We start from the raw sequence: 27,996 nt of genomic DNA on the forward strand, positions 1-27,996 counted from the left end.
ATATGCTGCATGGGGAAACATTCTGGTAATGGGACAGGGTCGGTGAATTGCATTGGACTCTACTGGGGCATTAGCTACACTGACAAATCAACATACACATGAATTATGATTTCAAAAGCAATGTTTACCCAAAATAATTGCAAAGTAAGTTTATCTTCCTATGCTTTTGACAATTTGTCGACTACTAATCATTTGACAATGATAAAACATACTATTACATTTCATGGTTAAATACGATGTGCGTAATGTTTTGCAATATTTACACCCTCAAGGTGGATAGAAGAGTTTGCAAAAACCCCCATGAAAAGAAATAATTCATCACACAGTTAATATTACAGGACACAGTCCTATAAAAACACTTTATTGGACTAAAAAGTTCCACAGATATCCGAGGTGTGTTGCCTTGACAACAGACAAGTCATCTTGTTTGACCGGACCTCATTATTTTGGTGTCTCAATCTGTAAAACTTTGATGTGAGCACTGGGCAGTGTAAAACATCCTACAAACCCACTTTGCATTGAACATGAATGAAATGAGAATTGGATGGCTGTTGATATTTCATTTTGCGGTCTGATTCCACTTAAGTTGAAAGAATCCATGCTATTGCAAATTTAGCTATGGACGAGGAAACCATTTCATAGACGTTTGATTTTTCCCCTCAATTTTTTCATTGACCTGCCCTTTTACTCTTCAGACGTTTATGTCAACAACATTTTCGTTCACGTTTGAGTTCCTCAGAAAGTGTCAACAAAACCTTTGCCAGCACAAACTAATTTTCTCTAAGAGAAGGCGAGAGTGAGTAAAAATTCAGCAGAAGTCACGTTCAGCCTCTACTTTGCTAATTTAATTCTAGTTTAGTTTGCTAAATTCTAATTTGTTAAAGCCATTCAATGTAAAATGTCAGTGTGTCTCTCTTCTTTCAAGTTTCTACATTTGCTCACTACAGAAATAGTCCTACATAACAGTAATTGCCATAAAACTAATTCAACCTTCAAAATTCTGCCAACCTGAACTTGCTGTGTGAGCTGCAGTTTGGTTCTAACACAGTGCATCCACTTGCCCATGGCAAGCAAACTAGCTGAAAGGGTTATCAGTTACACACATCACTTCATCATTTACTTGGCACATCACCCTAGATTTGCCATATTACAGGGAGATTTTGAGATCAGTTTTATTCACAAGTACATTTCTTATATCTATTGCATGTGTGTTTTGTGTTCTCTTAAACAGTGAATTTGACATACAAATGCTTTTTAGACTGTCAATGCAACAGGGTGAGTGGTTTTGGTGTAAAAAACACTGTGTTTCTCTTTCTTTTCATGACAATGAAAATCTTGTGGTAAAGCTGTTTTCCAAATACGAAGCTCAGCCACTGGAAAAGGAGTCACTGTTCATCTGATTTCAAGAATCTGGTATCCACATGATCGGTATGATGGACATATCTGTAATCCTTGGAGGGTCAATGCACTGACTGCAGAAATGAGTAAATACTAACGGTTGTGAGTTTGATAGTTGAGTTTATTTCAGTCTCAGCCAATTTGGAGTCAAAAATCACCAGTTTAACTGTTAAATCACAAAAGTCCACCAATAACACTGCCAGATTACGTTTCAAACTCAGTTGCCGCTGAAAAGAGCTACAAGACCTGCATCTCCGGACTCTGGATCGAGCACCACTGGAGGGCGTTTCCTCGGAGACAAAAATAATGGAGGTAGGTTGGGAATGTGCACCTTCTCTTTCTTGAATTGCTGACCCAGCGGTTTCTGGCAGAGAGAACAAAACATGCTGCTGAAATGATGGCTTTGTATATGATCAGTAGTCAGTCAGCACAGTTGAAAGCTATTATGTGAAATTGAATAGATTTACACATGCATTGTCCTTGCACTTGTTCTGTCAACACAGAAGTCTCCTCTTCCGATGAGCCCAGTAATAGAATTATTCTGAGCAGTTTGCATTGACTATTAGTTATAGTTACTATTACAGTGTCCCAGAAACTTTAAACTTTATGTATTCACATGATGTGCTTGGCTAAACTTTTGAAATTCAAAATTTGGCTATCATTTCACACACTTGGCGATAAACAACAGTTCATGGTCTCTGCCTTATAATCTGTCCCTCCACTGTTCAGAAATCATGATATCACTTGCAGCATACATACCCCTATGACGCCCGAGATTAATTTCTTGAAAGCATCCTTGCGTTTCTTGTCTCCTAGCAACTTGCCGGGTGTTGTCATCAGGACAAATCTATCGTCAAACTTCCGGACCTGGTCACTGGTGCACCCTGGGATTTGTAGTAGTACTGATGTCATATCTGAATATGTAGGTCTCTGTCGGAACAATGTTGACATATAAAAATCATGCTATTTTCTACAAGTTCAGAACAAGTTCAGAACAGAATGATATGTAGCAAGCATTCCACTACTATTTTTTTTTCAGTTTGGTGAATACATCTACACTGGTGTGCTAACATTCTGTCTTTGAAGACAGTTATGGAATGGAATAATTGAACTATCACATCTCAACAAGCTTATTACCTTGTGTCTCAGCTGTGTTTCCTCTGCCACTCTCAAATTCGTAAAATTACTAATTTTTTAGATGATTTACTAATTTTTTTCATTGTTGATTCGTAAATATACGAATGCAAGGAAGCAGCTAGTTGATTGAGAGCTGAAGGCCCCCAAACCTCAAAATAGTTCTGTCTAAGCACATGTTGTACTTAATTTGAATTTGATTGAATGATATTCCGTATTGGAACGGTTAAGTTTACTTATGAATTTCAAAATTTACTAAAAGTTTCAATACCCAATTCGTAAATTTACTAAAAAATTTCAGAAGCCAGAGGAAACACAGCTCAGGTGTCTATCCTCCCTCTCTCCCCCTTTCCCCTCTCTCCCCCTCCCTCCCTTCCTATTCTCTCTCTCTCTCTGTCTCTGTCTCTCCATTTCTTACCATTGTATCATACATTTCAAATGCTAGTCCAACGAGGGCTGATTGACAGGTGTCATGCTGCCCATGAACTTCTAATCCACGCAGTATCATTATCAACAGCTGATTGGCGACCTCTGCAGGCATGGGTTTGCTCACCACCTAAACAAATCATTGTCAAAAAAAATTTCAATGCTTTACCATGAAAGATTTAATGAGCTTGTAATTCATTTTACACAAAATTGCTGCAGTACCTCATCACTATTCAGATTGTTGTGAGTTTAATATGAGTAGAGTGCATTTTTTATATAATCGGCTTGATCCATTTTGTTTTTATACCTACAAATTCTCACATGTGCGGAGCAGGCTAAAAATCAATGCCTTACTGTCCAAATATTGGTAAAATCAAAGTTGGAAAATTAAACAAGACTAAAAGTTGAAGTTTGATTCCAATTCTATGTAGTCATCATGAAGCGTAGGGATCACATGAGATGTAGGCTGCGCACGCACGTCATATATACAAATCAGGCTTGAACGCACCGAATGTGCACATCCATGCGTTGAGCCTTATCAAACCTGGACTATTCCAACACCATAAGGCGCTATTAGTTGTATAGAAACCACTAATATCTCAGTAAGTAACCTCCCCACTAGGGCGGGACACTGGGAGGGCATGTGATCCCTACGCTTCATGATGACTACATAGAATTGGAATCAAACTTCAACTTTTAGTCTTGTTTAATTTTCCAATTCTATTACGTCATCATTCCACTTGGTATCACATGAGACTTTAAAGCAATGTGCACATAAGGTTGCTCTGCATAACTCCAATTTATTACAAAATAAATATTGTATACTTAAGTCAACACAGCTGAAGCAAATACATTATTTTCCACAATAGGCTTGCATAAAACTTAGAAAATGTACAGGTCGATGACCAGCCCGCTGTAGCCATAATATGATCAATGGGCACAAAACCGAGTTTTGCCTTAGAAACAGCTGCCACACGCACACTGTGAGGTTTAAACCTATTAATGTCAATTCCTGCCCTGACCATAACGTCTCTAATCCATCGACTGATAGTGGATCTGGCCACAGCCTTATGTGGCTTCCTATAACTAATAAATAGCTGTGTTACTGTCTCCCTAATATCTTTGGAGCGTAATAAGTACTCAGTCAACGCTGTGCACACACACAACCTCCTATCTGGAGGATATTGTTTCAAATGAATAACAGGGGGTGAATACCCTGGTCTGCTTTGTTTCACAAGTTCATGGATCACAATTTATCCGAGGTAGCACCTCGATCCAAGTATCGTATATCAAGAAGATGCAAAGATTGCCCCCTAGCTGCAGTGACTAGCGCAATCAGCATAACTAGTTTCAATGTTAGCATTTTCAAAGTAAGCTCTTTCACTGGAGGTAGGCTTTTTAAATACACCAGTACCTTTGAAACATCCCAGATTTCTTTATATCGAGGTAGGGTAGGTCTCATATTAAACACACCCCTCATGAACCTAACACCAATGGGTGAGTACCAACAGTAACAGAGTTTCTAGTAAAACAAATTGCAGATAGTGCTGACCTTGCTGTATTTAAGGCACTATAGCCCAGTCCTGACTCAAAAAGACTTGTCATAAAGTCCAGCACAGTTTTTATATTCGCCTGAAATGGATCTCTCTTGACCTGACTACAAAACTGTATCCACTTCCTGGCATATGTGGAGTATTGTTTCTTTGTACCTGATCTCCAAGACTGCAACATGATATTGACTGTTGCTGGAGAAAGTCCATGTTTTTGGAGTGACATCCTGATACTTTGCATGCCATCAGAGACATTGTCCTCCATAATGGGTGTGGTTCCTTCCTGTTCGGAATCAGAAGCAAGTTTTCCTTCCGTGGAAGTTCCAGAGGTATAGCAACTATCATTTTCAGAAGTTGTGAAAACCATGGCTGTGTTGGCCATATTGGTGCAACAATAATCCCGTCTGCTTTGTCCTCCCTCACTTTCTGAAGGCATCTTCCAATTAAGCTAAAAGGAGGGAAAGCATAGAAATATTTACTTCCCCAGTCAAAGTAAATGCATTAACATATTGAGCATCAGGATCTGGCCTCCATGAAGCAAATTTCACCAACTGAGTGTTAAGTCGGGATGCAAACAAATCAATCTCTGGCCAGCCAAACTGTTTTACTATTAACCTGAACATTAAGGTGTCTAATTTCCATTCCGTTTCATCATGAAACTGTCTTGATTCATGATCAGCTTCCAAATTACATACACCTGGAACATGTGCAGCAGTTAACCAGATATTTCTGTCTCTACTCCAGAGCCATAAAGATCTCGTAATGTCATTACATTGCCATGATTTGATGCCTCCCATGTGATTAATGTATGCAACTGCTGTCGTATTATCTAGCATTAATTTGACATGTATATCTGTCAAAGATGCACAAAAAGATTTTAATGCATAGAAAGCTGCTAACAATTCCAGGTAATTTATATGATATAGGGCTTCCTGCCCAGTCCAACGCCCACCTGTTTTATGTTTCCAAAAGCTGCTCCCCAGCCCAAACTGGAAGCATCTGAATATATTTGCATATCTGGATTCCCCTTGCAAATGTGTCTCACCTGAAATGGTAGGTTGTCACACCACCACCTTAAATCAGTTTTCATATCTGCTGAAATTTGCATAGTTGCATCAAAATTTCCCTTGTGTTCTTTTAAGGCCTTTACTTTTTCCATCTCCAAACACTTAATGTACAGTGGTGCATAATCCACACCTGGAATGGATGCCACCATAAGACCAATGACATGTGCCATAGTGCGAATCGTTACCTGATCTTTATTAATTAACTTAGTGCATTCAGACTTAAGTCTGTCAATCTTTGGTTTTGTCAATTTGACAGTCATAGTTACAGAATCAATAAGAAATCCCAGAAATACAATCTGTTGTTTTGGGACAGTTTCAGACTTTACCGGATGTGGTAAAAACCCCAGTCGGGTAACCAGCTTCAAAGTATCATCTACATTATATTCACATTCTTCTACAGTATCCCCAATTAATAAAGAGTCATCAATATAAGCCGTGTTAACATGGCCTAATGCTCTTAATGTGGAAAAGACAGGTTTTAATAATTTTGTGAACAATCTTGGTGCACATGCCAGCCCATTTGGCATACATGTATATTGATAAATGGCACCTTGCCATTCAAACTTAAGGTATTTTTGATGTACCTCTGCAATGGGCACTGAATAGTAAGCATCACGCAGATCAATTGACGCCATGTAACAACCCTGTGTTATTAATTTCAAGGCAGACTCCAGAGTATCCATCTTGAAATGATGATACTCCACGTATTCATTCAATTTCTTTAGATTCAAAATCATTCTGAAACTACCATCTGGTTTAGGACGTAAAAAGATGTTTGAAATAAACTCCCCATCACAATGCACTGAGGGTTTAATTACTTGTTTACACAATAATTCTCTATTTCACCATTGATAACAGCCACCTGATCTTTGCTACAGGGATAACTTTTTGGCACATCACATTTTAACTGCATAGGCATGCTAACAAACAAATATGTGCATGCATAACCAAATCCAGTATATTAGGATCACTTGTAACCGTTTTCCAATTATGAGCAAATAATTTCAATCTACCAGCCTGAAAGGGCTGTTCAGTAATTATGTTGCTTACCTGAGTACTACTCTGAGTCCCTGGTTTTACTTCGACTGCAGCTTCGCAGTCTGGCTTCCGTAGTTTTTTGAAGCTCCTTTATATGGTGCCTGACGCTGGTATACACCACGTCCTCGTCCACCTCTGCCTCCCCTAAAACGAAGTCCTCTGTATCTGGAACCTCTGCCATATGAAGCTCCACGGTAAGTACTGATCCTACTGCCAGCCTTGTTTACTTCCTGGATATCCTTCACCCGCTTTGTAACGTCATCGCCAAATAAATCGCCAGTAAATGGCACAGACGACGAGCACAAATGTCCATAGTCATGTTTTAAATCATTTCTCATCGCATCTCGTCTGCGCATATTTAACAAATAATTAGTTTGCCCCAGCAAAGCTAATGCATCAGTACCAAGATCCAACATTTTCTGACTTTGCTCCGTATTTGACTGTTTCGCCAACAAGTCAACCATCTTTACTAGAATAGCAGACCCTTTCACTAGAGCTGCCTGAACTGTTTGAAACTTCGAGTCCATCGACCGAGTATCAGCACGTATGATGTCCCATACCAACTGATTAACCCGCACTTTCATCAGGCCTCACAGTTATCCGGTCGATTATGTTTCTTAAGCAGTTCCTCCATTTTCTCGTCTGAAATGCCTTGACGAAACAATCCATTAATAATTTCTGCTAGGCTAGCATCAACTGCCTCGTCACACTTCTCCTTGACAATAAACTTGTCGGAAAAGTCTTTAAATAGCCCAGGATCAGTAGATTTATCACCTCCAGAGCTCGTGCCTGCACCTGTGTCATTTAAATTTGACTCGGAGGCATCTGAAGTCTTTTGTTTCTTGGCAGGACTTTCAACCTGCTGCGAATTATCTCCTTCCTCAACATATTCAAATGCTTCTTGCATATTATCCACACGCTCACAAAGAGCAGTAATCTTACTGTCCTGCAAAGTTTGGTTGCGGGAAATATTTTGTAACATCTCCAAAATGGCTGCCGTACCTCCGTCAGCTGTTTTTGGCTTCTGCATTTTTCCTTTCGCTTTACCAGCAGAAACCACTGGAATTATATCCGTCCCGCTACTAGTCTGACTAGTGCTGGCGATATCCGCCACACTTTTATTCTCCATTGCTGCCATCGTAACTAAAAATAAGAGAACGACCACGTCGTTCTAGTTCTTGTGACGTCAAAATAAAAAAGTCGTGAAGCAACGGCGTTACTCCAGTCGGTCACACACCAAACTCCGCTATCACTAGTATCGGTGAAAATTCTATGAAGCAACCACGTTGCTTCAGTTAGTAAACCGAGCCACGCTACGGTTACAAAGTAGTCTATCAACGTACGACGTGCCGAGAGTAAGACAAAGAAGTCAACGCATACGCGTTGCGTAATAATAAAACGTCTTACCTCGCTGAACGTTCACAGCACACTGATTTGTATATATGACGTGCGTGCGCAGCCTACATCTCATGTGATACCAAGTGGAATGATGACGTAATAGAATCAAAGTCAGAATATTGGAGAAGAAAAAAAATATAATATATTACGTCTCTTGTAACATGCAATGGTGTAGAGCATGTGGACAACTCTAATAAAGCCTTACCGTGTGGAGCATTAATTTGCATATATTGATGGCCTTCATACAGGTTGTTGTGTCATTCCATGACAAAGCTGAAAATGTTGACAGCAGCAGTGTCTGGCACAAACCCTGAGGAAAAACAAAGAATTTTGCGACTATATATAGGACTATATTGAGAATTTGCTTGGAAGGGAAAAAGGTTAGAGTGTTAGCTGGCATACAGTGTTGAGCAAACAGCAAAACTACTGCAACAGAATAGGATAGAAGGTGGTGTAAATGAAAGGAAGAAGGTACTACGGATGAAAAAGTCCCTCCTCTTTTCCATCACCTTACTGTCTTATATGAAAGGGTACTTTTTAAACAATTTTCACAATTTCTCATTCGAATTTTCCGATTGGACACAATAAGAGTTAATCATGGGAACATTTACATAACTACCTATCTATGGTTCTAGCCTATCACATTTGGTCCTACAGATGTTTGGGATGCAGAGTTCTGCCGCAACAGCCGGATGTAATGCAGGATGAGTTTTACCAACCTCATCTTCCAAAAGACATTTTCCAAGTTCACTTATTGATGCCTTGTCATCAGTCAATGTCACTGCGCTTTCAAGTTCATCTTCTCCCATCTCCATGGTAACACTGCTCTCTGCAGTCCTCCCAGCTTTAAAAAGCACAGCTGAAAATCCAGAGAATAATTTGGTGAGATTGCCATGCCAACAGGCATCAGGATGACTTTTACGACCGGCACAAATGTGGAATGTACATGAAAGCCTTGTAGATCATCAACTTGTAATCAATAAATAACAATCACTGCTCAGTTAATCATTTTACACAAACCAGCTGGTCCATACACAAAAGGTCAGTATAATTCTTCAACTTTCAAGGACTTTTCAACTATTTTCACAGACTGTTATAGGTCCAAAATACCATTTTCCAGGTATCATCTTCACAGTATATCATTTTTCTCTCTCATTTTACATATCAATTTTATGATATCACAACTGATCATCTCGTCATTTTTGAAAACTGGTGGGAGATTTTTGATTTTCCAGGACTTGCCAGGACCCAGTTTAATTTTCATGGACTTTTCCAGGACTTTTCCAGGCGGCTTTAAAATCCAAGCACTTTCAAGGACTTTCTAGGAGTGTGCGGACCCAGTTTACTATTGCATCAAAAGGTTCTAGTCAAAATATCAGCAAATTTTAGATCCATTCATTCACTTATTTAAATATTTGTTTTTAATTCTCTTCCTATTATGTAAAATCTACAATGCATTGAACAAATCCTACAGATGAGATCCATGTAATCCCTGGTCAGAAGTCGTGTCATTTGATCTTCCAGGACTTCCTGTGATTCCAGGTCTTCTTCTCCGTCTTCATCTGCAGCACTGTCAACAAAACAGGGAAGATGTCGAGTGCTTTGGATTGAAACACAATGTACTATGTCATAGGATCTTCCTTGCATGACCAAATATCATTGGGCTATGAGTGATGTAATAGAAATATTGTTGAGCATTATAGAATAAATTAAAATGATCGTAATTTCATGTAAATTCTCCTTCATTGTAGTTTGAACAAGTCATCGTTGATGACACAGTCCCCACTTGTTAATGGGTACTTGATTACAGGTCCTCAGAGAGGATAGAGTCCTCTTCATTAGTCTGTGATAAAAATACTTTTGAATAAATTTGCTTGATACATGTCTGAGTTATGGTTCAGGACATGAAAAAATCGTAAAAAAATGGCCACATGGCAGCCATATTGGATCGTATCACAAAACAAATCAATGTGCATATGTATGACATAGGTCAATGTCCTTGTACCAACTTTGAATAAATTTGCTTGATACATGTCCCAGTTATGTTTCCGGACATGAAAAAATCGTAACAAAATGGCCACCTGGCGGCCATATTGGATTGTATCACAAAACAAATCAATGTGCATATGTATGACATAGGTCAATGTCCTTGTACCAAGTTTGAATAAAATCGGTTGAGATATGCCTGAGTTATGGCTCTGTACATGAAAAAAATCGTAACAAAATGGCCGCACGGCAGCCATATTGGATCGTATCACAAAATAAATTGACATGCATATCTATGACATTGGTCAATGTCCTTGTACCAACTTTGAATAAAATCGGTTGAAACATGCCCGAGTTATGGCTCTGTACATGAAAAAATCGTAATAAAATGGCCACCTGGCAGCCATATTGGATCGTATCACAAAACAAATCAATGTACATCTGTATGACATATGAAGTAATCCTTGTACCAAGTTTGAATGAAATCGCTCCAGGCATCTCTGAGATATCTGCGTGAACGGATGGACGGACGGACGGGCGGGCGGACGCACGCACGGACATGACCAAACCTATAAGTCACCCCGGACAGTGTCCGTGGGGACTAACAAATACATTGATTTTTAGGGATTGAAAAGTTTGCAGAGATACAACGTGAAAGAAATCAGAGCGTATGTTAAGAAGACTTTTGTTTGAAATGGTTCTTTGAAACATAAGCTTCAATATACCAATCCTGCAGGTGAAAACACCAGGTGGAAATCGGTGGACATGTAGATTGCTTGTGCCGTATTGATAGAAAATAGTAAAAAGATCCTTTACATCAACAAATTTGGTTGTACTTCACCTTAGACCAGTACCTACACCCCATGACAAGTAAGAAACCAGCTAAGGCCTGTGTCGTTTTCAAAAGTCTCCACTTACCTGAGTTCTTGTCTTTTGTGCATGAGTTCCCATTTGGCTGTGAGTTTGTTCACCATTATTGAGCAGAGATGGTGAAGTATCGTAACAAGGACAGTTTTATGACACTCGCTGGGACAGTGTTGCACAAAGGCTCTCATAAATACACGTGGCAACTTAGTCAAGGAAGACAAAATCACACAAATGTTTGTCATCTATCATTGCTCGAACACACTAACTTTGTACAATTCAATGAAAGTAAACTTTGACACCCTAGATAACTCAATTACTAATGCTTAATTCATACAATGTTGCTGTTTTGTTTATTAGCAATAAACAACGCCCAGCGACAGTACCCCACGAGATCTTGACCAGTTCACATCATGAATGCAAGAGCAATAGCGAGTGCATATATGAAGTGAACTGTCAAAACCAAGTGGTATACCATCACTGAGTGAGGTTTATTGCTATTATATCAAAACAGTAAATTGAAATTGGCTTGGAACGTCAAAAAGGATTTTTGCTCTTGTTGAAAGCTTGCATATGTGCCAACTGTGCTATATCGTGAATATAATACTGTTATTTTCACGTCTCGACCAACCAGATCACTGTATTTGCGCCATCAATATACTGCATCATTAGGTAATCTCAAACAAGATCCTGCTACAATACAGAAAAGCATGCAATCCCACAATCCACCATTTATCAAAGGATATGAATAATTGGTCGAAGTCTGTGGTCTGGTATGTGTTCAAGATTCACAAATACTGAGTTTAGAATGACAGCAGTTAGTTTAGGTGCTGTGTAGAATTCGTAACCTAGAGTTGGCCCAGCATTGGCAAGGATGTGGTAGCTGAAATGTATGAGTCAAGACGTGATGGATTATTTGTCAAGTGACCTCATTGCAGTATTTTTTTTTTTTTTGACAAACTGAGCCTCATGATGTTCACATGTTGCTGACGATAGATTAACTGTCACTTAAGGTAGTTTGCGCCTCGAAAGTGAAAGACTTAAACTTTTGCTCAAACTTTCCTAAAAAGAATCTTTCAACCATTCTCTTTCAAAATCAAGAATAAAATCGGGGGTCACCACGCAAATTTTGGTACTAGGGAAACAAATAACACAATATTTACCGGTATTTAAAATTCAAAATGGTTGCCATCGCTATATTAACTCTATGGAGAAAAAATAATATTTTCGAATTTCGAAAAACTACGATGGTAACACCAAGAGCTTTAAAATGAATTCCCACTTGAGAGTCCAAATTTGTGTCCCCGAGGCACGTTCTACCTTAAAGATGAATACTAGCAGTTCATTGAGACATTTCCCAAAGTGGACAGTTTGTGTTGCTGCCGTTAATGTAGCGCTGGCACAAGCAATTTGCCAAACTGGTTGCCACAAAAAGCTACTCTACTGTGTTGTCTGATAGAGATAGCATTTCAATTTTTGAATTTATTTTCACAAAAATTTAATGTACAGCTTGCATTTCAAAAAGTCACAAACAAACCAAATAATACACAGTCTGTAATCCTTATAAAAGTACTTGACTTACCAATTATCATGGATAGTTGCAATGAAATTCTGCATCTTTTCCAACGGTGGTTTATTGACGGGTAATTCAGGATGGTCACCTGACATGCTGACTGGATTGATTCCTTTGAAACGAAGTTAGAAATTTATTGCAACATCAACAGAAAATCAGTTAAACCATGAAGTCAAATGGACCACGGTACAAACCAGCCCACATGTGCAAACAGACATAAAAATATGAGTATTTCCATATGTGCTTGTACACATGTGGGTTTGTTTGTACCGCCAACATGTGATCTTTTGGGCGTATTGAGTCTGTAGAACACATCGCGTCCCTTTTTAACCATTATTAAATTGTACATGCAAATACAACCTTGTCATTTGCACAAATTCAAACACCTGATAATAACATACCGGTATTATGACAAATCTTTTGTTCCTGAAAATATTCTGTCAAGACAAGCTATAAATCAGCATTAGTAAAGTCTCTGTTCAGTTTTTGTGCATCTATCATTACATAAACGTGTGGAAGCTGAAAATCCCTGCATCAAGATGTGCTTTTGTCCTCACCGAGGGCAGCCAGTTTTTCATGTTCCTGCATATCATACGCTTTGACGTATCCACTGCTTAGCTTCGCTCTCATTTCCGGCAACCATAGATGGTTAAATGTTCTGAGTTAAGATTGGAAAGAGAAAAGTAACATGATGAGGACATTTCATGAAAAATAGATGAATATATCTACATTATGGCTAAACAAAGTGAGACAGCATGGTATTTCTTGTAATATGGGAAAAGTGGATGAAAATCTATAGTTTCAACAGTAAATCACACCACAAAAACATATGTACATGAGAGATGAATTGCCTAGGAAAACCAAATAAGAGAACTATCACTTTCAAGAGTCAATAAAAATCCCATTTAACCAGACACATTTTTTGGAAAATGTTAATGATGTTTTATGGAAATTTTGGACCAATACACTCATATGGTCTTGTAAAAGGCACACAACATTATAACTACAAATTGTGACCATCTATGAATCAATATAGATTGCACTATTCCGTGAATCATCATTTTTAAGGACATCAAATGAGACCTACGGGCAACTTTAACCCTTTCACCACAATGGTTTGACCCAAAACCTACTGTTATCAATGGTGACTATGGACCTGTTACTGGAAAACTGGGTGAAAAGGTTAAAGCAGCAAACTGACATCAATGAATTATCTTTGCCAAACAGAGGGCTACCTACCTGACCAAGGCAAAGATATTATCCAGCAGCTGACTGACACAGCTCATACATGGATTTCTATAGATAGGCCTCTCATTTTTCATGGTACCAATAATGAAACCACCAACCCTGGCTTCCTGATTGTGAAAGATGAAGACATGAAGAGACAGGGGTTTGCAAGTCATCACTGCATCATTTCTAACCTAGTAAAACTATGAAATATAGATGTAAACAAAAGGCATAAAAATATTGGAATTGAACTTAGAGGGTGTGACGAACAACCACTCTAAATACCTGTACCTTGAGTGCCCACATGGTCCAATGCTACATACAAAATTGTGAGAGGATGATTTTGAGGGATCGCCAAGAAAATCAAGTTTTGCATACCTCAGGATCACTGGGCACCTTGCTTCTCTTCAACATTGCTAATATCATATTGATGCAGTAGACAATACTGGATCTGTTGTGACCAACCATATCATCTATGCTGGCTACTTCTGGATCAAAGTCCAAACCAACATGGTGGATGAACTTCTCGGCAGACGACAGTGCCCTGTATGTGTGACAGAATACAAATACTTGAACTCCCCTATTAAGTTAAACAATGTGAGTTTTGGAGGAATACTTGCATGCTGTTGAGCATCTATTAAATTGGAGAAAACTGATTTTTTGTTTGAGAGGGCTGATGAGAAATAATATCTAAAACATGACTCTGTATCAAAATGTCACAAGATAGATAGATATAGAGATAGATGGACACATACATACACGCATGCATACATGCATGCATGCATGTACTTTTCAATCCACAGTTCCATACCATTTATGGGTTGTGTATAAAATCTGCCAGAAAATCTCTTCCTTCGTTGAATAAGTCTTGTAGGAATAAAGTTTCTTGCAAAAAGGCAAAAATTCGTACAAGTGGCTCGATAATAGCTCGATCTCTTTCAAAATGCAGCTGGACTGAATGAAAGTAAAAATACAAATAAAGATGTGAAATCTATATCCATACCAGTGTAAATTGCCTGCCCTTCTAGTATGCTTCAGACAGACTCCTAAAATAAGACCTTGACTATAGAATTGTTTTCTGCCATCGTGGACAAATGTCTACGATTATCAGTGTATAGTACAAGTGAACAGGCACATCATATACTCACAACTTGACACTTTCCAACATCCATGCCTGATGAACTGGTTCCATCATCTCTCCCAGGAATTTCTTCTGTTCTTCAAAATTCTTGCTTTCATTGCACAACAATATGAGAGCTTCCTGAAGTGTGATTTTCTCAAGCTGAGTCAATTCCTCTCTGTCTGCGCTCAGTCTTTTCACTTTCTCATACACTGTGCTGAAGAACGGCTGAATGATACGGTGGAAATTATTAGACCGTGACTCTTATTATGAACTGATCAAAAGTACGCAAGAGTTAGCAAATTTCCAATTTTCTCTGTTCACTGATTTCACAGTGCAATATAAAAACAATTTGAACTTCCTAATATTTTTTCTAAGGTTTGCTAATTTTCTTATTCAAGTTCTTCATCAAAAAAGATTAGTGGTCTGGTAAGAAATGCTGTAATAATATTTCCTGCAATCTATTCAAAATAACTGAAAATCTTGCACATAGATTTTCTTACAAAACCAAAGACACCTTAATTCCTAAACACCGGAATAGAAGTTCTCTGTTATACAGAAGAGCAAGCACTTACAATCATCAGTGCTGGAAAATCTTTGCAGGTTCTCACAAAGATGGAACAGGCATGTCTCCTCACATTCTGTACAGGTCGGCTTCTGGTCTTCTGAGAAAACAGCCAACAACAAACAAATACACCAATCAGACATACACGCATTTCATCCAATAATGCACCACTGTCTAATTTTTTCAACAAAACAACTACATTATTAGAGATGGGTGATTTTGTTGTTTTGAATACAAGAACATTCTTTTGTAATTATTCCTTCCAACCTAAATGTTGTTACAAAAAAATGACACATCAAGCCAGCTGGTGACTATCCAGGAAAAGCACAATCTGGAACATCAGACATGCCTAAAGAATTTGTGACAATTTCAAGTTGAAGAGAGCAGGAATTTAAATTCTGCTGGAAATTAAATGGTGTTTTATCTGAACCTTGCCAAACTGAGCACCCATGTAAATATTAAGTTGTTACCTAAGTAAATTTCCGAAATTGAAACTGTAGTTCAACAAAATGAAACACAGTGCTATACATGTAGAGTGCACAGATGAAAGAATACCTTTGCATCTGTACTTTACTTGAATGCACTTCCTGGCACAATGATCTTGAAGAGGCATTTTCACACAGAGAAAGAAGTCTAGCTGATAGTTTTCCATGGAAATATTACCAAAAAACAAAAAAGGTCACAAAAACAATGTGGCAATAACATACCTTTGTTTGCCCTGGCATGGAGAACACCACACATTCAAACAACTGGAACAAAAGTGAGATTAAAAGATTGTAGAGATATCCACAGATATATTTTGTATTGTATAATGACACTCAGTGATTTACTTTAGGACTTCAGAACATCTAGAATGAACCTGACATGACAAAATCTATCATCCTGGACACAAAATCTTCAACATATATCACAATGTGGATGTAACTTGTTTCTGCTGTTTTACAATCCCTCATGCGAGACACACAGACACGATTGTACAACTCACCCTTTGTAGAACAGGGGGCATCAAGTCTGGAGCATACCTCAACACAGGAAATAACGCAGATACACAGGTCAAAGTGCAAGAAAGGAGAAGAGGATCCTGGGAAGACAAAAGTAGCATTATCCATGTGAAATCTCATCTCCTTGTGTTATACACATCATACATACGCAAAAAGACATTTTTCATACTTATGAGAGATGATTCTGGGACAGTAATTACAGCAACACCCATCCTCTGAATGTTTGTGTTGCTAAGGTTTAGAAGTTCTACCGATGAATGCACATTTAAATTTGACCCTGAGAGGCTTCTTGGTTCTTAGGTCAAATCTTGTTAAATCATACCTTATTTTGACTGAAGTTTAATATGATGAATTCAAAGTATTATCTCCTAAAGGGTCAGTAACTGTAACTTTGATGATCTTTCACTGTTTTGTTCGGTATGTCAATGGCAAGTTCTTGTGCTACTCCATAGAGCATGTTGAAACACCTACTCTTTGGCTTGTCAACACAGACTCTCTATGTGTGAAATGCACTGTTATTGTTTACATTTGAATGCTAGTCCGGACCAGAATTTACTTGTCAACAATCACATTGCAGTTTACACATGTACAGAGGCTGAACACTATGTATCTCAACATGCTCTCGGAGTAGGACAAGAATTGTAGTCGACACTAAAAAAAATAAAGTGAAAAAAATCATCAAAAATCACAGCTGCTGGCACTTCAATCCCCTAACATGACAAAATCTGCACGGCATTATTAACATTAGCTCTCTTTTCAGAAGTAAACAAGAAGCCTTGGTTAAAAAATTCCTCCCCACCTTGGATGCCTATTTTTCTTGCAAAAAACAAATGTTCTTTATAAAGTCAATCTGATTTTTTACAATAACATTTGAGTTACCTTTGCCCATCCCATGCTTTTTTCAGTAGCAACCAAGTAAAAGACTGCCTCGTTTGATCAAATTAGTACATGAGTAAGAATGGTTATTTAACGATTACCTGAGTTTGATACTGTAAAACTTCTTTGAGCAAATCGGTAGACTCTGCCACCGGTGGGTTTTCCAGAGTGAAGGCTTTTCCCATCACACACTCTAGGAAACAAGTCATTGCATCCCATTCCAGGAAGACTGGCGACAGCAATGTGCATAACTCTTGACCTGAGAGATAAAAAGATAATTTCTTGAATGTATCACCTGTAGTATGTTTTGCATTCTAAACTTGCCGATTAGAGTACTGGCAACAGTAGTGAGCTCTCAGAGCTGGTCTTTCTTTCACTGTGTTCCATTTGTATGCTTTCAGATTGTCTAGAAAAGCCTTATGTATCAGCAAATTTTGAGTAGCTGTACAAATTGTGTGGTGGTACAAAAGAGTAGAGACCGTACAATTCATGGGTTTTGAACATTTCCACACATCAGAAACATATGCATGTTTGCTCCGAAGGGTAAAAAAGTCAGATTCTAAAGACACACTCATTCACCAATTTGACCCAAGTAAATGTTTTTGGGATAAATAATCTATGAATGAGACTAGTATGGTTGCATCTTTCTGACAAGCACCGTACTATGACCAATAAAACCTCTTTAAATACAAAAAAAGAACGATAATTATTTTTTGACAGAAGAAACCACTAGGATTCATCTAGGGTGGTTCTGCCTGGACACTGTTACTCTGTTTTCAGAGTTGTGTATGTGTCCGAGTGACTCACTTTTGATCGGAGTACTCAGTTGTAGCTGTAACCAGTGTTTGGCATACTCAAAGGCCACTAGAGGGCGTACATTATTACACTGTCTGATAGCTTCTGTTTGGTGGCTTCTAAATGCTGCAAGAAATGAACAACAATTTGAGAACCACTCCACATAGCACGAGTACCACCAAATTTCCCTGCGATATTTCTATATAATGCGTAGCGCCTGTATTCTCTAAAAATTATGGTGACATATTTGTACAGCCAACAGCCCCAGTTGGGATCTGCAGTTCAAGCTGATAATTAGGAAGTTTAAGTCTTTACAGGGTACTTTATTTAAAAGATGGTAGATTGCTTGGAGAATATTCTGCCATATTACAATTCCATCTTGTTCTATTGGGTACATCTCTTCTTGTAGGGTACCCTATGTAGGACACATTACCACAAGCAGATAATCACGTAAAAGGGAGGAAGGGAGCCAATATACTGGGACATTTCCATCATTTTCACATTGCTGGCAGTACTAGCTCATATGGCTGGTTTTGAGGAAAAGTGTAAAAAGTTTTCCATACAGTTGGCTTCGTAGGTCCTATACCACAGGCTTCAAATATTTATTATGGAATAGCACAGACCTTCCATTCTACAAATGCTTGATTCTGAGTCACATCCTCTAAAGCTCAAATTAAAGTGAGTCTGAAAGACTATCACCGTGAAAGAATGATATACCAGACTTACTGTTGAAGAAATGATGAAATTCTTCATCATTGTCGTAGTCCACTCTGGAGTAAGCACAGCTTGGATGGTTGTCCTGACTTGGGAAACCCCACTGGAGGAGGAAGAAAACATGAAAACAAACAGGAGGTGACACATTTTCCATGAATTTCCTTCTCATCTTTGGAACCATGATTTTTGCAAACAGCATTCTCATGTACACCAAAGCAAGTACTCAGAATCTCTAATACCTTATTCACAATTATCTTCAAAACGAAAATGTCAGTAATCCACCACTTTGTCTGTTTTCTTAAAATCTGTACCATGACAACATGGAGATGCAAATACCAATATTCACAAATAACTTAGATAGCATGAGACAAACGACCTGCAAGAGACATCGTACCTCACAGTACATTTGGTTATGAAGAAGTACCAGTATAATCTATCATCTCTTTTGAAGACCGCCTAATCCTTTACCATTCAACTTATATTGCCTACCTTGACGAGATTCTTTGTTGCGATGGTAAGAAATTCAGGAATGGCATTAATGACGACGGGGTCTTTTGATATATGTTCATGTCTAAAGAATGCTGACCACAGCAATTGCATAAGATCCTTCAGGTAGACACTCGGATGTCTTGTAAACGCCAGAATTGCTTGTAAATATTTCAGAAAGTTTGGAGGTTGCTCGACATTGGTATGTTCTGCACCCTGCAACGGAGTAAGTGATGCAAATTATGATAAGAAAGTGTTCAGAATGTGTGTGTGTGTGTGTGTGTGTGTGTGCATACTGCTTTCAACAATGTTACCGGTATGTACTTATCATAAGGAGCTGATGTTTGCATGCTTAAACCCAGCTTGAAATACAGAATTCAATGCTGTTGGCTTTTTACATATACGTTAAAGAAAAATCTTGCTTTAGCAGAACCTACATGGCTGATGCCACTTATCTGTTATCTGTGCTACAACATGCTTCAACTGGATGTGAATGCTCACTGAAAGATTAATTCTGTGCTGATGGAACAGGGGTTACATTTCACCATACAGATCTTTTTCTTTACTGAGTTTTCCTGGTTTCCTCAGAATGTGCATGAAAGAAAATTCAGGGAAGAACACTGATAATGAATGACGGCAAACAAATTTCATTTCATGTTTTCTTACATTTGGAAAATACCGCATACCGGTATTGCCCGGGGATCACACTTACCCATAGCACACATAACTGTGACCCAACACCTGTTAACACTTGACAGAGATGTTTCAGGAAAACGTAATTTCTTTCATCAAGCCCTTCTGATACTGCTGACCTGGAAAGTATGAAACAGAAAATTATACAAAATTACTAAATAGCCCCTTGATTTTTAAGTACCCTCCACATTATGTGAAGATCAAGAAGACAGGTAGGTACAAACCTTATTGACCAGAAATGTCACTTCTTGAAGCATCAAAATGATTAGAGTAATAATATAGTCAAGAGAGTACAAACCTTTTGTGATCATGGTATTACAGTGATGTTGCTTTGGTTGGGGAATACTAGTAAATGGTTTGGGAACCCCGGTAACAATTCCGCTGCTTCCCAATCTGATTGCATTGATATACCAAGGAACCCCAGTAAAGGAGTTGGGAACTCCAGTAACATTTATCTGCTTAATACCCTTGACAAAAACGCTGTATTCATTCATCATGCGGATACAAAATCTAGAGATACTGAAGTTCTCTTACATTTGAATCAGTGATTACATGTAAGTCCTTCTGTCCTCTCTGTCTATTCTTATTATCGATACAGAGATGTTTACTATCAATAAATTAGACTCTTGAATTAAATGTTCTTAATTTCTTGTTCCTTTTGCAAAGTTACGTTTTGCAATATCTTATCTGAAAGTAACCTTTGCAATACACTTTGATCATCGACTAAAATCTCAGTCAAATTGTGTCATCCGCGATTAATAATGTCCCTGTCATATGGAACAATACCGAAACTATTTTGCATTCTATCTGTTTGGCCACCATTTTGGAAAATAGCCATAGATGGATGGTATGTATATAAGCTATACATTTGTAAATGTATGTCCATTCATGTACATGTACTTACTCTGCAGCTCCAAGGATCATGGACATCGCATCGTCAGTGAAGAGAAACAGAAACGGCTTCCTGTCTTCTAGTTTGCCCTTTTAAGAAAAAAACAAAAGGTAATGGTACGATCGATAAAAAATCAATTTTGTGTCAAAGACCTTTTATTTTTATTTTGAAAAATCTATGTAAGAATCTGCATGATGAAATAATTCAAACCAGGACTTGTTTGAATATACTAATATCAGCCAAATATGCCCACTTGAAATATATGACTGCATGCATTTAAGATGTCAACTTTTGACACAAAACTCCTAAAAAAACAATCAGACCACAAGAAATAATTATAGATCAGGAGCAGCCCGAGTAATATAGTAAAAGTTGGCCTATATTCTGCATATGATTGCACGTTGAGTACGGTACATATGAAATTTTACATTTGTTTGAAACTTGTCATACTGTCTGCCACTTTTCACATAGAACTACATTACAAGTAATATCATCAGTGTGTTAAATACTAACAATGTATAAACCTTAACAAAAGATATATGTTTTCACTCCCAATCTCTACATGACAAAGGAATAAAGGAGACAAACCGGACAGAAAAGAAACTCCACCTTTCTGTTGACAATCATCTGCAAGACTTCGGCCGCTCCGACTTTGAGTTCCCGGTCAGTCAGCAGGAAACAGAGTGTCTTTAGCAAGACGTTGTCCTGAGCTGTGATATGCTGTACTCCGACCCATTCAATGTAACCAGTGAAAGCCAGCAACACAGCCTGAGCTACTTTACAATGGGCAAGTGCCTGAAAATGGAATGAGATTGAAAGTTAGGATGGCGCACAAAGGATACAAAGGCTATGGACGCTGTTACACTTTTCGCCAAAGTATACAGGTCCATCCACACTGTTACAAACATTTGGGGTTATACCAAAGGCTGGTGGTGAAAAGGTTGGATCTATTTAATGAAGGGTTGATGCTGTGGTAGCATAGGGAATGTAGAGGTACACTGCATCATGTAGAATGCAGAGGAACAATCTATCTTTGTATGGAGAACATTAGCTTTCCATATTTAAACAATACTTACTGATATACTTCATGTCGCACATCAGTGAACAGATGCATCTTTGCACACAAAATGCATTTTAGTACATGCTTCCAAGGTTTGTGTGATGTATATATTTTTGGCGTCTGATTTGCACATCAAAACTACATTTCACACCAAGATAACTGATGAATTTGACATTCAATGCAAAGAAAAATTCATACTGGCAGGTTTTCAAGTTCTTGTGTGTTTCTTTAGATAGATTTTCTGGACAACAAATTGACAAAATGCAGGAAGCTAAATCTTCTGCTAATATGATTTTCTGTGAAAGCTGCATTGTCAAAACATTTTCATATATGCCTCATCAAAACCAAATCACCCGCAACTTTTAGAGAAAAGTAACTCTTAAAAATAGTGTTATCATAAACTGCTGATTATGCAATTTCCAGTAGTATTATTGTTAGTTGAAATGTTCAAACGATCACCTATGATACATAGATAGCTATATAGATGGATGGATGGATACAATCAAAGGCTGGTTAAAATTTGAGTAGTCTTTACGAACAACAGTCGGCAAATACTTAAAAAGTCTTTTACATGCAAATATTATCAGTCACAACTGCAAAACCTTAGGATGTAAAAAGGAGAACAATATTCTCAATTCATGCCATGTGAACAAAAACAGTCAAGGAACAATGAGGGAAGGAGGAATCATGTGTGCGTTTCAAAAGATTCAACCAATGAAACTTCAGCCTCTTTCACACGTAATCATACCTTTTTCCTGTCCGCATCATCAGTACCATTCAGCTGTAAACATGAAGATGAACAGAATTAAAATAATACACTCTCCAGAGACTGAATTCTGTTTGGTAACATGAAAAACTTTTTTTCTCAGTTCATCTTTCACAAGTGTCTGTATTAGAATGCAGATAAGCAAGTGGTTGCATATATGACTTGCCTTTCACTGCTTGCTTCATTGATTCTTAGCACTGTTAAATTATCATACATTCTGAAATCGAGATTTCACAACTTTTCTGTAGTTTTGCAGTAACACTGCATGTAACTGTTTGAAAAAAATTAATATTAAAATACTGCAAAACTGAATATTCCAAAAATGTGTACAAATTCCTTTCAGTGTAATTCGTAGGGTTATTGTTTGCTGTCACAATGTAAACTTTAGTTGGGATAAAATTTGCTTTCAACTTTATATTTTGATGAGGGGAGCTTATTTTCTGTTTACTTTCTCACCATTTGATGGTACTGTGTGGTGTGAACCTGAAGCAATTCTAGAAAGAAGAGAAATATCTCTGTCATGTTCATGGTCAGTGCCTGTAGAACATCACGTCGTCTCTGTGACTGCAATGTCTGGAAAGCTACCACATCTTCAGCAAGTCTTAAAAATACCAGCAGCACCAGTTCGGTTTGTATTGCCTGGAAAAATGGGAAACGACGCAAGTGTTACATTTTTCACTTGATCCAAACACCTTCAGAGAGTGCAGGTTTGGCTGTATAGTTTTGTGAATTTATAGTGACTTTCCTCTTTGACTATTTTGACTTTGAAGGTTGATGTATGGATGGGTCAAACTGGTTACTGAGATACTGGGAATGACATTTGCATAATTTAATGTATTGCACCTTGTGTATACAGGTCAGTGTCAAGTGTACAAACTCTAATCTACATACATTGAGAACAGCACATGTTGTTGCTCAGCAATGGCAGGTATGACATCATTGGATAGGAACATACATGGACTCATGTTCAGTGAGACAAGAGGCGATAAAAGGTTTGTGCGGATACGTGCTGGCTATCTCAGCAGAGTTGTCACTGCGTGCCATCATGACTACCGTACTTTAACTGTTGACTATGTTGTGCCATCATCACCACTGTGCCATCATATTAAAGCCAAGGCCTATTACATCCTATCGACAGAACCTGTGCTGAGTTTGCCAGTTTGAGATTCACATCTCAGCAGAAAAACGGCAGCTTTTAAGCTACTACACAGTTCCAGAGAACTGTTTCAAGTCATTACTTGACAATCAGCTGGTCAATGTTTCTATCCAGAGTCCCCAGTAAAATCAGTGCACAAACCTTGCGCAAGACAAATGTTTGCTAACCCAGCATCACCCAGTATTTCATACTGAATTGTAAACAGCACTACTTGGATTTATTGCGTTTCTCACTTGACCTCTACACTCCACTTTTCCTAACTTTTTCATTTGGCTTGAAACCATTTCAGTACTTCCGCTTGACCTACTCCTGGACAAACTGATAACACAATGAAAGTATTTGCAAGAATGTCACAATCAGACTAATAAAGCAGTGGCTATACTTAATGGTTTGGGCACCAGAGAGTTCACTCACCCCTTTCTTGCATAATTGATTGAGTTCACTGAGTAATGTTGGCCAATGCTGGGGCCACTCTCTCTTCACCAATTCCACAACAATCCTTGATAGGCCATCCTTGATGTAAGGTCCTTCTTCCAATATACCCAGTGTGCCCTACAAATAACATTATATCACACCCATTGTTTGTGCAAGAGCACCGGGAGAAAGTTCTGAAACTCTTTACATCACTTCGTGAATGTCAAATGCATCAAATTAACCCTTTGAGTGCTGTATTTTTCTCACCAAAGTTTTAGTGTAACGTTTTACCTATTTTTATAATTTTTCTGTAATTTTTTATAATTTTGAACCAGATGGACATCAAATTTAATCTGCTAGTTTTTTATCAAAATTTTGGCAAAAATCTGAAAAAAAAATGACTGGGGTATATTTTTAAAGGTGACAAAAATTGACTTTGGCGCTCAATGGGTTAAATTGAAAAGCAAACAAGGCAACAAATATTAATATTAGAATTATTACCATACCAATAAGCATTGGTGGAACAAAGTTTTCATGGCTTTGTTGTAAACAAATGAAGTCACACGTATGTTCCTGAAGTACGTTTCCGCAATCTTCAAAATTGAAGTACAAACACCTACAGGAAACTACCGGTATGACCAAATTTGAACATTTTCATAAAAAAGGTTGTCAGTTTTCCAAAAAAAGTTTTGATCGTATTAAGTTTGTCTGATTATGATACGCGAGTATGGGAGCAATATTGCCATCATATTGATAAAGTGAAAAGACTCAAAAACTATGAGACATATAGGCTGGTATGACTAGTTTGATGCACATTTGAAATAAGTACACAACTGAAATGTGAGAACTTTAGTATGCAGTTCAATACACTGCTCACATCCTTACAAAAATATTTGCATACAGGAACTGCATATATTCATGCGTAAGTTAAACCAGAAAAAGTTTTAAATGCTACTTACATCTGCCACAAGCTGCATCACTGTTTCCTTGAATTGCACTTTCTCTTCGACTTCCATGCGGTTCCATCGAAACCTGAATATTTTGAAGAGCAGTTAGATTGTAGACATGACATTGCACAATGATTCTAAATGCTGTTGGACATTAAACATGCGACTGATATTGTCAATACAGCAGGTAACACAACATGGTAAGACAAAATAACATAATTTCAAAGTCAACTTCTTGCAGAAACAAGACATAAATCATTGTGGAGATTTAATACGAAGAATATGAGGAACAACCAACTTCAAAAGACTTCTCATGCCCTCGTTATTTTAGGAGTTATTGTTTTAGTCCTTTTTAATTAGATGAGTCAACATCTGTATAAACTATATGGCACAAAACCTTTTATATTTTTTTTATCTATCCTTTTTCATTTCCTCCACCAACCAATCGGTGAGATACTCATTTACAGGATGAGGTACCAACTACCCACCTGAACAATCTAGAAGTAAAGAGCCTAAAGTTCTTGAGAGCATAACATCCTGTACGGGTCTCAAAGTCACCATCCCTTGATGGAGTGATTTTGCTACTCTGATCTGATTACTCCTGGGTCTTGAACCTAACTCAGTTCTTACTAGTAAAAACATTTTCATTTTGATAAAACTTGCTTGAGACACATAATTTGTCAGAACTTCGATTTTCCAGATTGCATGGACTGAGAAGCTTTTGAGAGTGTACTGCCAGTGTCAAGTAAAGAGGATGTGGGTAAATTCTGAAAGCAAATTTATCATCGGAGGTGAATAAAGGTTAGGGTGAGGCAAACAAGAATTATTTCAAAGCCTGTTTTGAGATACTTTCATATCTTGTCATGGTTCTGCAACATTTGCAGAACACAATGATGTATAACAGCGATGAACATTTCCCGTATTGAGAGTGTAATCAAACAATGATGGAGAGACACACAGACAAAATATCTGTAGAATGACAGCTTTGACATACTTGACACAGTGTTCCAAAAGTTGAAGTCCAAAATGTCTGATGATGGGTGAGTGGTGTAAACTGACAAGTTCAACTCCGCATCTTGCACAGTCTGGTGAATGCTCCTTGAAATCTTCACATACCTATATGAATGGACATGCAGAGAACATTAAAATCACTGTCAGATGGAAACTATCTTGAAAATCTGTATTATCTCAATTTAAATTTATCAGCATGAGTCTTGTGTGATGGCAAGCTCTCTGGGTTCAAGGGAGATGGAATCAAGGAATCAAGGCAAAGGGGCTACGCTTTACATTGTTATGATATATCATGGAAACATTGATTTTGCCATTGAATTTATATCTCTGCTTTCAAGAAATGCTCCTAAGGAAGTAATGGCTAACCTTGAAATATCACCTTTCAATATCATATCACTAGCATGCAGTCATGATAATTGTTGCTTTGGGATTGTGATGTATCAGTAGCTGTAAAATCTGCTTCATCAAGGTCTAAGACACTAGGGTTATTTTTCACGACGAACTATTATTCAGAAATCATAACATTTCGACATTTTTGTGAAACAAGTTGCTGATTGGCAAGTATTTTATCATTGACTTATACATGATGTATATTGCCTGTGGATTATTTGCAGCTTGATAATACATTTATTGTCCATAAAAAAAAATTAGCAAGAATTGAGTAATTCAAGGATGAAAAGTCAACATGACATACTTCTGGGATAGTGGGATGGGGTAAATGAGCTCTTCAGAGCGGCAACACATTCTTCATAGATCACATATTTCTGAGTCGGGGAAATTCTACCAGAGGATAAATCGGTACAATACAACAAAGTGTGCGTGGTGTCACATTGCATTTTCCTCATATTTCGAGGTTTTCACCGTACTGCAACATAATATTCCACAATCGAGAAAGCTACCTCAACAATGGATTTTTATGGGAATGGGATATTGGTAATTGAGTAGATCAGTGTCAAGGCACGGGAATTGACAGGCGAATAATCGTTGCTATCCAAGGTTTTAGTATTCATTTTCATTCATATCGCGGGTTCTTTGTGCAGTTTAATCTCATATACTCTACCAGTGGTAGTGGCAAAACCATCACCACTATGCCTTTATTCATGGAGGTAGAAGCGAGACCTTCATGCTTTATTCAGTCAAGTCCCTAAGGTCACTGCATACCGGCTAGTACATGTCACAGTTGCGAGTGGAGTGATACGTACCGGCCGCCGCGTACTATGCATAGAATAACCCTTATTCTATGCATAGTACGCGGCGGCCGTACGTATCACTCCACTCGCATACCGGCTAGTACAAGTAGTATAGGGCATGGCATGTCAGTAGCTGCTGTACGCTGTCAAATATAATATTTTTCACACTCACTATGGTGCTGGCTACCTTGTAGGTCGACAACACAACTTACTTGTCTGGTTGTAACCTAACCCCTTTTTGTGGAATTTCGTAAGTCACCGATATTTCTTTCGTCATATTTGAATTATTTCGGATCAAGCAAAAACACCGGTAAATGATTTTCACGTTCATGATCATCGAAAACAAAAGCGATCGCAAGAGTAAAACATGGCAAGATGAACACACCTGATATGCGACCAGCCTCTTTTGATGATCGACCTTCGGGTCCATTGCTGTATTCACAGCCTTCACCAGCTGCACAACTAGATCCGACATCTTTGCGAAGCATTTACACAGCAAGCCGGCGATTCTTTCCGACACAGAGACAACCTCCTTTCTCAAAGATCACAGACGATCAGCACGCCGCGCGCGCCGCTGCCATCAGAAGTACCATGCTGACCTCTGACATCAAAACGACCCTAGGTCATGTGACGTTATCCAATGAACAGC

At 38.2% G+C, this 27,996-nt stretch overlaps 1 protein-coding gene across 2 annotated transcripts; it reads right to left on the minus strand.

Moving 5' to 3' along the window:
* Positions 1-103: 103 nt before the first annotated feature.
* On the minus strand, positions 104-27,965 carry LOC139149685 (exportin-5-like). 2 transcript variants are annotated; one of them, XM_070721554.1, is made up of 29 exons: positions 27,733-27,965; positions 26,141-26,262; positions 25,159-25,231; positions 24,200-24,337; positions 23,086-23,268; positions 22,612-22,644; positions 21,413-21,598; positions 20,816-20,892; positions 19,931-20,030; positions 19,222-19,434; positions 18,745-18,835; positions 18,031-18,144; positions 17,325-17,482; positions 16,332-16,427; positions 16,054-16,095; positions 15,357-15,446; positions 14,810-15,009; positions 14,040-14,205; positions 13,674-13,789; positions 12,992-13,092; positions 12,444-12,546; positions 11,608-11,744; positions 10,916-11,060; positions 9,484-9,581; positions 8,731-8,870; positions 8,217-8,321; positions 2,951-3,088; positions 2,158-2,328; positions 104-1,762 (listed from the first exon to the last, which is right to left on the minus strand). In XM_070721554.1, the coding sequence occupies exons 1-29, from the start codon at positions 27,820-27,822 to the stop codon at positions 1,616-1,618; spliced, it is 3,573 nt and encodes a 1,190-aa protein (XP_070577655.1). In that variant the 5' UTR covers positions 27,823-27,965; the 3' UTR covers positions 104-1,615. The 2 variants fall into 2 exon arrangements, with proteins under 2 accessions (XP_070577655.1, XP_070577656.1); XM_070721555.1 differs by having other exon boundaries at positions 15,357-15,443; positions 27,733-27,947.
* Positions 27,966-27,996: the final 31 nt, after the last annotated feature.

This window comes from Ptychodera flava, chromosome 14 (genome assembly GCF_041260155.1).
Source record: "Ptychodera flava strain L36383 chromosome 14, AS_Pfla_20210202, whole genome shotgun sequence".
Classification (NCBI taxonomy): domain Eukaryota; kingdom Metazoa; phylum Hemichordata; class Enteropneusta; family Ptychoderidae; genus Ptychodera; species Ptychodera flava.

Coding starts and splice junctions, on each gene's coding strand:
- LOC139149685 (XM_070721554.1), bottom strand. CDS start 27,822: ATGTCGGATCTAGTTGTGCAGCTGGTGAAGGCTGTGAATACAGCAATG. Junction 15,447..16,053: donor CCATGCCAGGGCAAACAAAG/GTATGTTATTGC, acceptor CTGTTTTCTCAG/AAGACCAGAAGCCGACCTGT. Junction 15,010..15,356: donor ATTTTCCAGCACTGATGATT/GTAAGTGCTTGC, acceptor CGTATCATTCAG/CCGTTCTTCAGCACAGTGTA.